The sequence below is a fragment of the Phycodurus eques genome, chromosome 1, assembly GCF_024500275.1.
Source record: "Phycodurus eques isolate BA_2022a chromosome 1, UOR_Pequ_1.1, whole genome shotgun sequence".
Classification (NCBI taxonomy): Eukaryota; Metazoa; Chordata; class Actinopteri; order Syngnathiformes; family Syngnathidae; genus Phycodurus; species Phycodurus eques.
In genome coordinates this window covers 11988219-12002138 of record NC_084525.1, presented here as the reverse complement: position 1 = coordinate 12002138, position 13920 = coordinate 11988219, and the positions used below count along the sequence as shown (strand labels likewise).

General features: G+C 42.4%; 1 protein-coding gene across 7 annotated transcripts in view; it reads right to left on the bottom strand.

Annotated features, from left to right (window-relative positions):
• Window positions 1–6154: 6154 nt before the first annotated feature.
• LOC133403087 (nck-associated protein 5-like) overlaps window positions 6155–13920 on the bottom strand; it is a 107437-nt gene continuing 99671 nt past the window's right edge. For 5 of the 7 annotated variants that reach the window (XM_061677613.1, XM_061677622.1, XM_061677633.1 and 2 more), the window contains 5 exons: window positions 11428–11733; window positions 10769–10890; window positions 10188–10323; window positions 9719–9885; window positions 6155–7732 (listed from right to left, as the gene is read on the bottom strand). In XM_061677613.1, the coding sequence (XP_061533597.1) occupies window positions 7448–7732; window positions 9719–9885; window positions 10188–10323; window positions 10769–10890; window positions 11428–11733 (1016 nt within the window). In that variant the 3' untranslated portion in view covers window positions 6155–7447. Of the gene's footprint in view, window positions 7733–9718; window positions 9886–10187; window positions 10324–10768; window positions 10891–11427; window positions 11841–13920 lie in introns of those variants that run through there. The other 2 variants (XM_061677642.1, XM_061677666.1) reach the window with 2 other exon arrangements.

Below are 13920 nucleotides of genomic sequence, written 5' to 3'. Positions count from 1 at the left end.
ACCTTTAATATAAAGTTGTTCCGGGGCAGTATCTAACTATAAATAACAGTATCTAACTATAAGTAACTTAATACTCGTAACTGTAATAAAGTATAGAAACAATATATAATTGCTTACTGCATTGATGTCCGTCCATCCATCCATTTTGTGTCCCGCTTATCCTCACAAGGGTCGCGGGCAGGCTGGAGCCTGTCCCAGCTGACTTTGGTTGAGAGGAGGGGTACACCCTGAACTGGTCACCAGCCAATCGCAGTGCATTGATTTCAATATGAAATTAATGCACAAGAGTGAAATTAATGTAAAAGAATGTAAAAGTGGCCCTTGCATGCTTAGATTTTTCTGTGTGCAGCCCTTGGAGGAAGACATTTGGAAACCCCTGCTTTCGTATTCTTCAAGTCATAGTGAAAATGTTGATTTTATGATCGCATTATGGTACATTTGTAGTCAAATATTTGTTAGAGCAACTTTGAAGTCTCACCTTACAGACACAAGAGCCATACAATCTGTAATTGTTAAGCTATGTACACGTACTCTCAATAGCCACTTCTTTTGTTATACTTAATGTAATGAGACACAACAAAAAAGCTTGATTAACAATATATGTTGTCAAACAGACATTAGTTTCTGATTTTAATTTTCATTTTAACAATACAATATGTTTATGACTATGGTTGGCCTTTTCAGTGGTTTAGAACTGCATCAATCCAAGAGTTGTGTGCAGTACGTTGACCCTCTAATGTAGATAAATTATCCATCCATCCATTTTCGAAACTGCTTGTCCTCATTAGGGTCACGTGTGAGCTGCATAGTGCCTATCCCAACGGACTATGGGCAAGCGGTGAAATACACCCTGGATTGGTCCCCAGCCTTCACAACTACTGAATGTGGGAGGCAGATGTACTGTATGTGAACCCTTTGGAATGTCTCAAATTTCTGCATGAATCAGTCATGAAATGTGATCTGATTTTCATCTAAATCACAAGAATAAAAAACAGCGTATGCTTAAACTAATACAACAACAAAAATTATATGTTTTCATATTTTTATTGAAAATAACATGCACAGGACAGGAGATAAAAAAGTAAGTGAACTTCTAGGCTATGGATTCTCCAAGAGCTAATCAGAGTCAGGTGAGAGCCAATCAGACAAGATTGGAGGTGTGTTGTTGAATTGTTGACTTGTATAAAACTGGAAAGTCTTGATGTTTTGTAGTGTATTTTAATAGTAACACAATCAGAGTTCCTTTGCAAGAGTCAAATGGTTGGAGACCTGTATTCACACCAACTATCTTTTCTTTGTAATTCTACATCAAAGGACGTCCTTTAACCAGTTATATGTTTATTGGGGTTTCCTGCTCCTCCCTGACAGAAACCTGTCTGGGGTTTACAACAGGCATCCTGGTCTTCAAAGAGGACTGTTTTGCATCTTACAAGATGAGGGAACCGGGTGTGAGCGTAGCTAGAAGGTGAGGCACCAGCAGGCGGGTGTGATTCCAAATATGGTCATGAGGAACAGCCATCTTCCGGGTGCACCCAGGGAGGGGCTAATTCCACGCCAAGCGAAGGAAAACCTTGATAAACTTAGATCCAGGGGTTTTCAGGGGCTTTTTCGTTGTTCTGGCAATGTAAGCAGCTGTTATGACACTAAGGCTTGTTCAATAAATCAAATTAGCCCAAACGCCAAGTGTCTCGAAGTCTTCATTCATCCCATGCCCGACGGACGTCAGAGTTCTCCCGGGTGACCTTCGACTCGGAACCACAGGCGAAAAAATACACCACAGTTTCATATACAATACATACGTACACACACACATTCAAAAAGACAGGTCTTTACAATGTCTAGGCAATACAAAATAATAACAAAACTATTAGAAAATATCACTGGCCAAAATTAAACAGACCTAATGTTAAAGCGCATTTTTTAGGACAGTTTATTTATTTAAATTTGTTTATTGATTATTTTAGAATAGTATTGCCTTTAAATTGTTTCTGAGTGGCAGTTGAAAAGTTGGATCACATATCAGATGGTCGAAGTGCTACGGCGGTATGAAAACTCATTTTGCACAATTTGCACTAAACCATACTTATGAAGGCTTTCATTCCATTGGGTAGTTCATTTATTTATTTATTATTTATTTATTTTTAAATGACATTTTCCTCCCATCAGTCCTAGCAACTCAATTTCATCCAATACCTCCATTTTGGTAGCTGAGCCCTGTTGTGTGCATCAGTGTAATCGGTGTACCAGGAAAAGGTGCACAGACGAAGGTTCCGCGTTGTTAGAAACACAAAATGCGATTAAAAACTGTTAATTTTGTAACTATTTACTTTGTCTGCAATTAATTAATTTTGTTGAATGCATTGAAGTCCAATATATATATATATATACACACACACACAATATATCACAAGAGTGAGCGCAACCCTCACATTTTTGTAAATATTACAACCCCAATTCCAATGAAGTTGGGACGTTGTGTTAAACATAAATAAAAACAGAATACAGTGATTTTCAAATTAAGTTCAATCTATATTTAATTGAATACACTACAAAGACAAGATATTTAATGTTCAAACTGATACTTTATTGTCCATCCATCCATCCATTTTCCAAGCCGCTTATCCTTACAAGGGTCGCAAGCGTGCTGGAGCCTATCCCAGCTATCTTCGGGCAGGAGGCGGGGTACACCCTGAACTGGTTGCCAGCCAATCGCAGGGCACACATAAACAAACACCCATTCGCACTCACATTCACACCTAGGGGCAATTTAGAGTCTTCACTCAACCTAGCATTAATGTTTTTGAGATGTGGGAGGAAACCGGAGTGCCCAGAGAAAACCCACGCAGGCACCGGGAGAACATGCAAACTCCACACATGCGGGGCCGGGATTTGAACCCCGGTCCTCAGAACTGTGAGGCAGACGCTCTAACCAGTCTCCACCGTGCCGCATACTTTATTGTTTTTAGCAAATAATCATACACTTAGAATTTTATGGCTGCAACACGTTCCAAAAAAGCTGCGACAGGGTCATGTTTACCACTGTGTTACATCTCCTTTTTCTTTTAACAACATTAAATGTTTGGGAACTGAGGACTCTAATTGTTGAAGTTTTGTAGGTGGAATTCTTTCCCATTCTGGCTTGATGTACAACTTCAGCTGTTCAACAATCCGGGGTCTCTGTTGTCGTATTTTATGTTTCATAATGTGCCACACATTTTCAATGGGAGACAGGTCTGGACTGCAGGCAGGCCAGTCTAGTACCTGCACTCTTTTACTATGAAGCCACGCTGTTGTAACACGTGCAGAATGTGGTTTGGCATTGTCTTGCTGAAATAAGCAGCGGCGTCCATGAAAAAGGATGGCAGCATATGTTTCTCCAAAACCTGTATGTACCTTTCAGCATTAACGGTGCCTTCACAGATGTGAGAGTTACCCATGCCATTGACACTAACACAGCCCCATACCATCACAGATGCTGGCTTTTGAACTTTGCGTCCATAACAGTCCGGATGGTTCTTTTCCTCTTTGGCTCGGAGGACGCGACGTCCACAATTTCCAAAAACAAGTTGAAATGTGGACTCGTCGTACCACAGAACACGTTTCCACTTTTCATCAGTCCATCTTAGATGAGCTCGGGCCCAGAGAACCCGGCGGCGTTTCTGGGTGTTGTTGATAAATGGCTTTTGCTTTGCATAGTAGAGTTTCAAGTTGCACTTACGGATGTAGCGCCGAACTGTATTTACTGACATTGGTTTTCTGACGTGTTCCTGAGCCCATGTGGTGATATCCTTTACACATTGATGTCGGTTTTTGATGCAGTGCCTCCTGAGGGATCGAAGGTCATGGGCATTCAATGTTGGTTTTCGGCCTTGCCGCTTACATGCAGTGATCTCTCCAGATTCTCTGAACCTTTTGATGATAGTATGGACCGTAGATGATGAAATCCCTAAATTCCTTGCAATTGTACGTTGAGGAACATTGTCCTTAAACTGTTTTCATACCCAATCATGGCACCCACCTGTACCCAATTAGCCTGTTCACCTGTGGGATGTTCCAAACAAGTGTTTGATCAGCATTCCTCAACTTTCTCAGTCTGTTTTGCCACCTGTACCAGCTTTTTTGGAACGTGTTGCAGCCATAAAATTCTACGTTAAAAAAAACAATAAAGTTGATCAGTTTGAATATTGAATATCTTGACTTTGTAGTGTATTGAATTAAATATAGGTTGAACATGATTTGCAAATCATTGTATTCTGATTTTATTTATATTTAACACAACGTCCCAACTTCTTTGAAATTTGGGTTGTACATCTTTTCATGGAACACAACTGAACAAATACGACACTTTGCTGCAATGCAAAGTAGTCAGTGTATAGTATATTGTATAACAGTGTACATTTATTCTCCCCTCAAAATCACTCAACAGACATCCACTGGCAACAAAAGTGAGTAAACGCTAAGTGAAAATGTCCAAATTTGCCCTAATTAGACATTTTCATGTTAAAATATCTCAGGTGTGAATGGGGAGCAGGTGTGTTGAATTTGATGTTATTGCTCTCACTCAGGGCGGCCCGGTGGCCGACTGGTTAGAGTGGTTAGAGCGTCAGCCTCACAGTTCTGAGGACCCGGGTTCAATCCCCGCCCCCGCCTGTGTGGAGTTTGCATGTTCTCCCCGTGCCTGCGTGGGTTTCATCCCAAAAATATGCATTAATTGGAGACTCTAAATTGTCCGTAGGTGTGACTGTGAGTGTGAATGGTTGTTTGTTTGTATGTGGCCTGCGATTGGCTGGCAACCAGTTCAGGGTGTACCCTGCCTCCTGCCCGATGACAACTGGGATAGGCTTCAGCATGCCCGTGACCCTAGTGAGGAGAAGCGGCTCAGAAAATGGATGGATGGATAGATGGATGCTCTCACTCACTCTCACAAATTGACTTACTCGGTGTGAAATCCGGGGCCTGTTTAATTAAAGGGAAAGCTGATACACTCACGTAAGCAATGCTTATATTGTATGATTGTTGACAAGTGGATACACGGGTTTATTTTGCCATCTGTCAGCTAAGGGAAAAACATTTAATTTGTTCTGCCTGTCACTATACAGTATATGTCAATGGCATAGGTAGATAAACAAAGGTATATTTGTAATTTATAAATATTATTGGAAAAAATAAGTGAAATTGGATACTTCCGCTGCACGCCTGATGACGGTTTGAAAGGCTGTAAGAAGCTAGCCAACACCCTTGAACGGAGCAGCAGCACAGTGGCCAAGACCGTACAATAGTTTAACAGGACAGGTTCTATTCAGAACTGGCCTCACCATGGTTGACTAAAGAAGTTGGGGTGTACTCACATTTGTAAGATGCTGTATTGCGGAGGTATAATAACACATTACAGACGACTACAGTGATGTTCTGCATGATGCAATCTGAACAAGGAATTTTTGTACGACCTTAGACACAGTTCTGTTCTTTTAGGGAGGGTGATTTGTGTGGCCTGAGGGGCATTTAACTCTAGATGCACCACTATATTTTTGTTTACTGCTCTGTTTCTCTTAAAAAATTTTTTAGACTGGGTGCTAAGCCAAGAGAGAGTAATAGTGTATCCTGCTGTCTACCATCCATCCATCCCTCTATCCTTGTACCACTTATCCTCACTAGGGTCACAGGCTGCTATCTACCATTATTGTGATATCTGTGCTCTTGTTATCTCCTGAAAGGCAACATTTCTCATTAAATGGTGAAGGTGTATGGGCTACGGTACATATTGCGGTGGCACTGTGACCTATTACCCTCTTCACCCTGCAAGGAGCAACTCTTACTGATAAACAAAAGTGCACATGAAACATCCTGTTGCACCACCAGCTCATCAGAAGAATATTAGCCAGATTATGGTGCAGAATCACCATGATAGAGATTAACTAATTGCATTTATTCAAGCAGCATAATGAAGCATCATGGGACTGCTTACTTGGAAATCCCTCTGCAATCTGCAAACTGTCTCCTGTTCACAGATTGTTAGTAGAAAACTGATCACAGGCATAGCCCTTTGGGGTTCTTTCGCTTCCTTCCTGGAAGACTCAGTGTGCATTCTCGGACAGACAAACGTGGCTGCACCAGAAAATATTTTTTCAGATTTATTTAGGAAATAGTTACATAAAATAGAGCATTAGTGTAACAGACAAGATTGCACGCAGGAATATTTATTATAATGAATAATTAATAGTATTTACCAAAGTAACACTGCTGGTAACCATTTCCGAGGGAACATTTAAGGAGAGAGGTGAATCACACTACAGTCTCATAGTACAAAAACATCGGTATAAATAGTCAACACCTAGAAAAATACACAAGCTTTCTGCACTCGTACACTATCAACAGTTTCATTAACAAATAATAATAATAATAATAATTGCGACACGCAGTCGGCTGTATTGATTAGCACCAGCTGGTCAAGTTCCAGATAGGAATTTGGCATAACATTACCTTTATATGTCTTAAAATAAAACATTTGAGCTCTTTTTGATCAAAATAAAGAGTTCTATTCAAACAAGAACCCCAAAAGAATTCAATAAAACAAGTTACAAGCCATTTTCAAAAGCACATTTGAAAGATTGGCAAAAAGAATGTATGTTTTTTTTGTGTGTAGATTTGCATATATAAATCAGCAAAGCCCCTTCCAATATTATCTTATAGCACTTTCATTTACAAAATAATCATATGTCTGAGAGGTGATGTTTGGTTCAGGTTTGCTTCAGAAAACCAAGCATGAGTTGGACTTTGCATCACGGAAACTGAGAAACAAACTATTCATGGTGTTTGTATGCGAGTCAACATCTTCCTGATGGTACAATCAATTTAAGTTCAGTTTGTTCCCTGAGCTACCAACAGTCTGTTAATCTGAGCTAAAGAGGAGTTTCGTAAATAAAGAATAACCTCCTCATTTGTCTCAAGAAGATGCGAGCCAAGAGATGTCAAACGTCTTTATGGATGCATTTAAAAAACAAAGAACATGTTGGTAGACACTTTGACCAAGTCAAACCAAGTGTCCGCTTCCTGGATATTGGAAGAACTCATCAAATTAGTTAACAACAAAACTGAGCCAGTTGCACTGTGAAGGGCCACATATAGCAGCAGATTAAATTTCCTGGAAGATCCAAAGCAACTGCCAGTATAGTCATTGGCTTGACACCGCTAACAAACTGTGCTAACCCAAAAGGTCACCACAAGTTGCAATGAGTCATGTATTGCTACCATCAAACTACTGGATTTAACTTCCCGCCTCTAAGTGCTTTTTTGTTGGGCTCTTCATTGACAGAAGAGGTGCAGGACTGAAGTCATTCAAATCAAACTTGATTCTTCGAGGCTGCAGCAGACAGCAGCAGCGCTCGCAGCAGTCTGTAAATCTATGCTGTTGAACACCCAAATAATCCCGCATGGGGAAACAATCCTGTCACACATCGTTGGAGATCTGGCTGGTGCAGGACGAAAAGCTGTTGTAGAGCGAGTCACTGAGGGAGCCTGCTGGATCAGCGCCAGCCTTGCCGGAGAAACCACTGGAGGAGGCAGGCTCGTCCACCTTGTTGCCACACAAAAAATCAAGCCTTCCACCGTCTGGGACGGTCTCTTTCTGGACGCTCAAGCTGCTGTGATTGAGCTTGTTAAAGGACTCCAAGGTGACGTCCAGGGAGCCTGGCTGTTTGGGGCAGATGGCCATCTTCCCCGGCGAAATTTCCTTCTGCGGAAATACAAACATTAGAAATCTTTAGATCTCCTTACATTACACAAGCTGGTCAACACATCAAGCCAAAGCACTTGTTGACATTCTTTAAGGTGCTTTGGAAAGCACACTGGAACAATCATGCTTTCTCTTGAGATGCCAGTAAATGGAACTTGGGAGCAAAACAACAAATTAGAAAGGTATTGAATAACACAAGTGGATTGGATGGGGGTGTTTGAGATGATCCAGATTAGTTCTAAATATGGGCCAGTGGGGCTTTTTTAGCCTCCCTTACAAATCTGAACAACAACCTGGAGCATGAACAATTTTTTTGCTGCAGCAACACACATGCCTGGTTTGGACTTTTGCAGAAAGTCATTAAAACTACCTAGAAAACACACATAGGTGTGTGAAGGGTAAAACAACAATTCTCTCTTGTACAGTCAATATTAGTAATTTTTATTTCTCTAATGGTAAGATTAGGAGTGCAATATTTCACTTTAAAAAAAAAAAATCTATAATTTTGACATTTATATCTTGCAGCTAATGAAAACCACCAATTCACAACATAAACAAATTAGGATATTACAAAAAAATCTAATGATTTTAAATATCGAAAGGTAGGAATTGGCCTTCTGAAAAGTATTTTCCCCATGTGTTGAATGAATCAGCATGACACATGAGTTGTACTTTTTGAAAATAACTACTGAACTATATATAATTTATTCAGATGCACCTGTATATACTCTATATACAATAAATACTGTACATAAGGTGTTGTGGTTTTTAACTCAAGTTTTGGTCTTAAATCAGAGGAGGCAAGTATCTCATAGTTCACATTCCAATTTGAAATGTAATGTTCCCTTTCTATTCTCCATGCAGCCTAAAATTTCTCAAGGTAATACGAAGCCTGAGAAGGCGATGCATTTAGATATTTTGTCTATTCCTTTTGACCAAAACAACCAGGAATCTCTCCAACTCTATTGTTCCCGAGGCAATTTTATTCCCGTCACTAACAAAAGGAAGATGCGCATGAGCAGGACAAGAATGAAGGGAGGATAAATCCAGTGGGAGGAAGGATGATGAGCTGAAAACAACAGTGAGATGAACAGAAAAGAGAGACATAAAAGAGAGAGGAAGACAGCAAGAGATATATTCCTGAAAAGGAGGACTCAAAGGAAAAGGGAAGCAGACGCGGTTAGCGGGACTGTCAGGTGCTGTCAGGATGATGAATGGGAGGCCAACGTGGGCCATGAGGGCTCTGATGGGAGCCATTGAGCTTTGCATTGCTCTCCTGAGTGTTTGTGGAATGTTATTAAAGGAGCTCAAACCACAGATCTTTGACACCAGCCACCAAACTTCCCCAAACTGTGGCCGGTGGTGATGCCTCACAAGTGTGGAGGTCTGCAGCAGGTCTAGACGTGCATGAAGAAATGGAGCAAAGATGCTTGCAATGCAGTGATTGGCTTCTAGGTGTAAATAAAACCTGATGATCTATTGCATCAATTCCTACAGAGAAACTACTGAACTCATTTGAACTTTTTGTAATTTGTGACCCATACTAACTCTTGTTTTGCAGTAGTTATACTTTCACTTGTCCATTGTGTGTTTGGTGAATTTGACATTTTCCAGATTGCTTAAACGTGCCTGCATCACTCCTGTGTGACTGACAGAATTACAATAAAGTTTGATTTGATTTGAAGTCATCTCGATTGAGTTCATCAAAGGCCAAGAATAAAAATCACTGATCAAACTCAAATGTCCACAAGTGTTGAGTCAGATGTTTTCTCCCCTCCAGAATATAGATTTTTGTGTCAGGGCAGTCGAGGGTAGCTCGGCTGTCCTGCGGCGGCAGCTGGAGGCCATTTCACGGTCTCTGGCCCTCATTTGTCATTGGGCGTCATTAAATAAGGGTAGGCAAATACCCTCTGACACGAGATGGCGAGCCGATCGAAAGCAATTAGACAGCTTTTGCTATGAAAATCTCCCAACGTAAGCACTCACACTGACACTACTTGTGTTGAAGGGTGGTTCTTTGTGCAACAGGTCATACTGGCAGATCCTCCTTCTGTCCTTCTCCAGGTGAGAGAACATCTCATGTTGGTAGAAGTCCATGATTGACAGAGAATTTTCCACACTGCCACTTCTCAGCGTCTTTTCACATGGGTCGACTGTAGGGGGGCGAGTTAACAGAAGACGAGCTCTGCATTTTTCACAAGTCTCAGTTAAATGATGCATTGAAGAAAACTGGGAAGTGGTTACATTGGGATTGAATGTTTTGCATTTACGATGGGCATCTCCGTGGCCATTGCCAAATCATCGCATCCTGATGAAGCTAAGGTGGATCAACTTGCCCAGGTTCACTTGGAGGAACACTTTGAGAAGCATTACAATGTTCCTAATTGGAGGTCTGAAATGTCGACTTCCCTGTTTTCTAAAAATAATCACTATTTCTGCCGGATAGGCGCCTGACCTAAGGTAACCACTTCGGTGCAGTTGATCCTTGAGCTTTGCAGGGGGCTCAAAGTCATTCCAGGTCGCTCGAGTTCTATCTCAGTGTCGCTGCCACTGCTGCTGCCTGAGTACGTACACAATCGCAAGGCTCTCTCCTGATTGAAAAAAAGAAGAATGTTAAAAAAAAACGATGCATGAAGCATCTTTTAACATTCAGTCATTTCTGTCATTACGACTAGCAGTAATATTATCACGAGTCCCCTTGATAATAGAGGTACACAACCATTGCATATCATTTTGAAGCCTCATCCACTTTTTTCTCAGCCTAAGCTGTCTAGGCAGATGGCTGCCCTAAACTGAGTCTTGGTTCTATTAATGGTTTCTTCCTGTTATAGGGAAGTTCTTTCACCATTGTGGCCAAAGTGCAATGCATAGAGTGTGGTCCTCCTGAAGCTACTCTATTTTGAAAAGTGCCTTTCAAAAATTTTTTTTGTGCACTTCCAAACTCAATTAAATAGGATAATGCAAAATGCAAACACAACAACAAACCATTTTTATCCTTGCAAGTGTATTTTATGCATATACATCATTCTAACTTACGGCAGAAATGTCATGCTCCTTTGCTTTAATCTTCTGCCCAGTTTCATCGTCTTTGTCCTCAGTTGAGGCTGAACCACTGCTTCGTAGGGTAAACATACTCAATCTCTTGGTCCTGTTTGCACCTGCAAGTCCAAAGAAACAGCAAAAGGATGAGAAAAGAGTGGTATTGGCACTCAACTATAGAGCCATGGCTGTGTTGAGGTGAAACAGGCTGCGGCATGAATCAGTCATCTGATTGCACCCCATGAACTTGGCCAAGAGTAAGGCTGGAGATGCTTTACGATCCACATTGACACGCTCATCTAAATGCATTTGTTTGGTGTCTACAGAGCACAGTGAGCTGTGCAAGAACATGAAGTCGCCAGTCTGTTAGTTAGTGCTGTATTCTTAAGTGGCCAAACAAGAAGAACATTTAATCTCAGCTGCTCAGCCCTATAGGCTAGGATGTAAATGGGTAGGAAGGTACAATAGACACTTTATTGATCACATAGGAAATTCTGGGTGGTGTTAAAAATGATGGCATCAAATCTTTCAATTTAGTGTCCAAGAGGTGCCTCTTGAGTAAAATAATTATGCATATGCCTCTAAAGGATTAAGGCATTGATGACTAATAACAATAAGAACCTTTTGACTGAGTAAGTTAATGGCTCTTGACTTACCAGCTGGTTTGGGAAATCGGGTCTGGGCATCCGGATTGGAACCACTGTAAGTAAGGGATGGGTCAGAGAAGGAGTGACCCAAGATTCCAGGAGCATGCAGGCTGGTGTTGGGTCGGGAAGGCACTTTGACACTGGGTTGTGAGCATTCTGGAGAAGAGGAGGGGGGCTCAGCTTGGAGTTCGGCGGTCACCCCATCCGGGCTGGAGTCACATTTTGGGATGTGGCGTCCGCTGGCTCTTGTGACAGAGTCAGGGAGAGGGAAGGTGCCAATCCCACTGTCCAGTGTTCTCATCTGACAGCTGGAACCTAAAGTGACAAGGAAATGTGACAACTAGGGGAAGCAAGGATCAGCACAAAGGATGAGGAAAGAGGGCTTCACATGCAACGGAAAGGCTGGTGAGAGTACAGGCTATCTGTGGTGGGTTCAATCGTCGGTATAAGGGAGAGAGAGAAAAAACATTTTGATCATGTTAAGAGGAATAAAATGAAATAATGTGTCATTGCAAGGTCAGATACTTCCTTGAATATAAACTGACACAGAGCAAGTCCCGCAACAACCTGAGGATGCACTGGAGTGATTGATCAGGGTTTACGGGTTTATTTTTATATTGACTATCTGGATTCTCAACAGGGTGTGTAGCCTCACAGACACACTCAAGGCTTACAGGCAAAAACAAAACAAAACAAAAAAAACAACCACTGATTTTCAAACTACAACTACTGGTGGCACATTATCTTTGGTATATCCATCCATCCATTATCTGAGCCGCTTATCCTCACAATGGTCACGGGAGCACTGGAGCCTATCCCAGCTATCATCGGGCAAGAGGCGGGGTAGATCCTGAACTGGTTGCCAGCCAATCGCAGGGCACATATAAACAAACATCCATTCACACTCACGGGAAATTTAAAGTCTTCAATTAACCTACCATGCATGTTTTTTGGGATGTGGGATGAAATCGGAGTGCCCGGAGAAAACCCACGCAGGCACGGGGAGAACATGCAAACTCCACACCGGCGGGGCCAGGGATTGAAATCAGAAATCAGAATCAGAATCAGAATCATCTTTATTTGCCAAGTATGTCCAAAACACACAAGGAATTTGTCTCCGGTAGTTGGAGCCACTCTAGTACAACAGACAGTCAATTTACAGAACACTTTGGGGACATAAAGACATTGACAAAAAACAATTGTGCAAAAAGATGCAGAGTCCTCTAGCACTTAGAGCAGTTCGAATGACTAATATTGCAATAGTCCGGTGCAATGATCATTGTGCAAAGGGCGCTGAGACTTCAAGGAGTGTATGCGGTTTAAAGTGACGAGTAGTGCGATCATCTGGGACAATGTTGGTTGTGCAAATGTTACAGATACTCCTCAATCAGTGTGCAAATGGAGCAGATGCTACTCTGGCATGAGTGGCCAGTATATGCAAATAGTGCAGCATGGCGAGACAACTACAGTGAGTGCACGAGTAATACATAATTGGCCCCACAGAAATGTGACAACGAACTCAAGTCAAAAAATTTCCAGCTTGTTGTAATGGAATTATAGGTTAGGTGTTTAAGAAGTTGATCGCAAGAGGGAAGAAGCTGTTGGAATGTCTACTAGTTCTAGTTTGCGTTGATCGGTAGCGCCTACCTGACGGAAGGAGCTGGAAGAGCTGGTGACCGGGGTGCAGACGGTCCGAGAGGATTTTGCACGCCCTTGTCTTAGTTCTGGCAGCGTGCAAGTCCTCAATGGTGGGTAGGGGGGTACCCGACAATCCTTTCAGCAGTTTTGATTGTCCGTTGCAGTCGGAGTTTGTCCTTTTTTGTAGCAGCACCAAACCAGACTGCGATAGAAGAACACAGGACAGATTCGATGACCGCTGTGTAGAACTGTCTCAGCAGCTTTGGTGGCAGGCCGTGCTTTCTCAAAAGCCGCAGGAAGTACATCCTCTGCTGGGCCTTTTTGAGGACAGAGTTGATGTTGGTCGCCCACTTCAGGTCCTGAGAGATTGTAATTCACAGGAACTTGAAGGTCTCGACGGTTGACACAAGGCAGCTGGACAACGTGAGGAGGGGCAGCTGTGGCGAAGGATGCCTCCTGAAGTCCACGATCATCTCTACCGTCTTGAGCGTGTTCAGCTCCAGGTTGTGTCGGCCGTACCACAGCTCCAGCTGCTCCGCTTCAACCTTGGGGCGCCCCAGTGCTGATGCTGCGTGTGGATGAGGTGGCCTCCCCCAGCCTGACCTGCTGTGTCCTGCCCGTCAGAAAGCTGTAAATCCACTGGCAGATGGCAGGTGAGACGCTGAGCTGGAGAAGCTTGGTTGAAAGGAGTTCAGGGATGATGGTGTTGAACGCTGAGATGAAGTCCACGAACAGGATCCTCGCGTAGGTCCCTGCACTGTCGAGGTGTTCAAGGATGAAGTGCAGTCCCATGTTGACTGCATCATCCGCAGACCTGTTCGCTTGGTAGGCAAACTGCAGGGGGTCCAGCAGGGGACCTGTGAC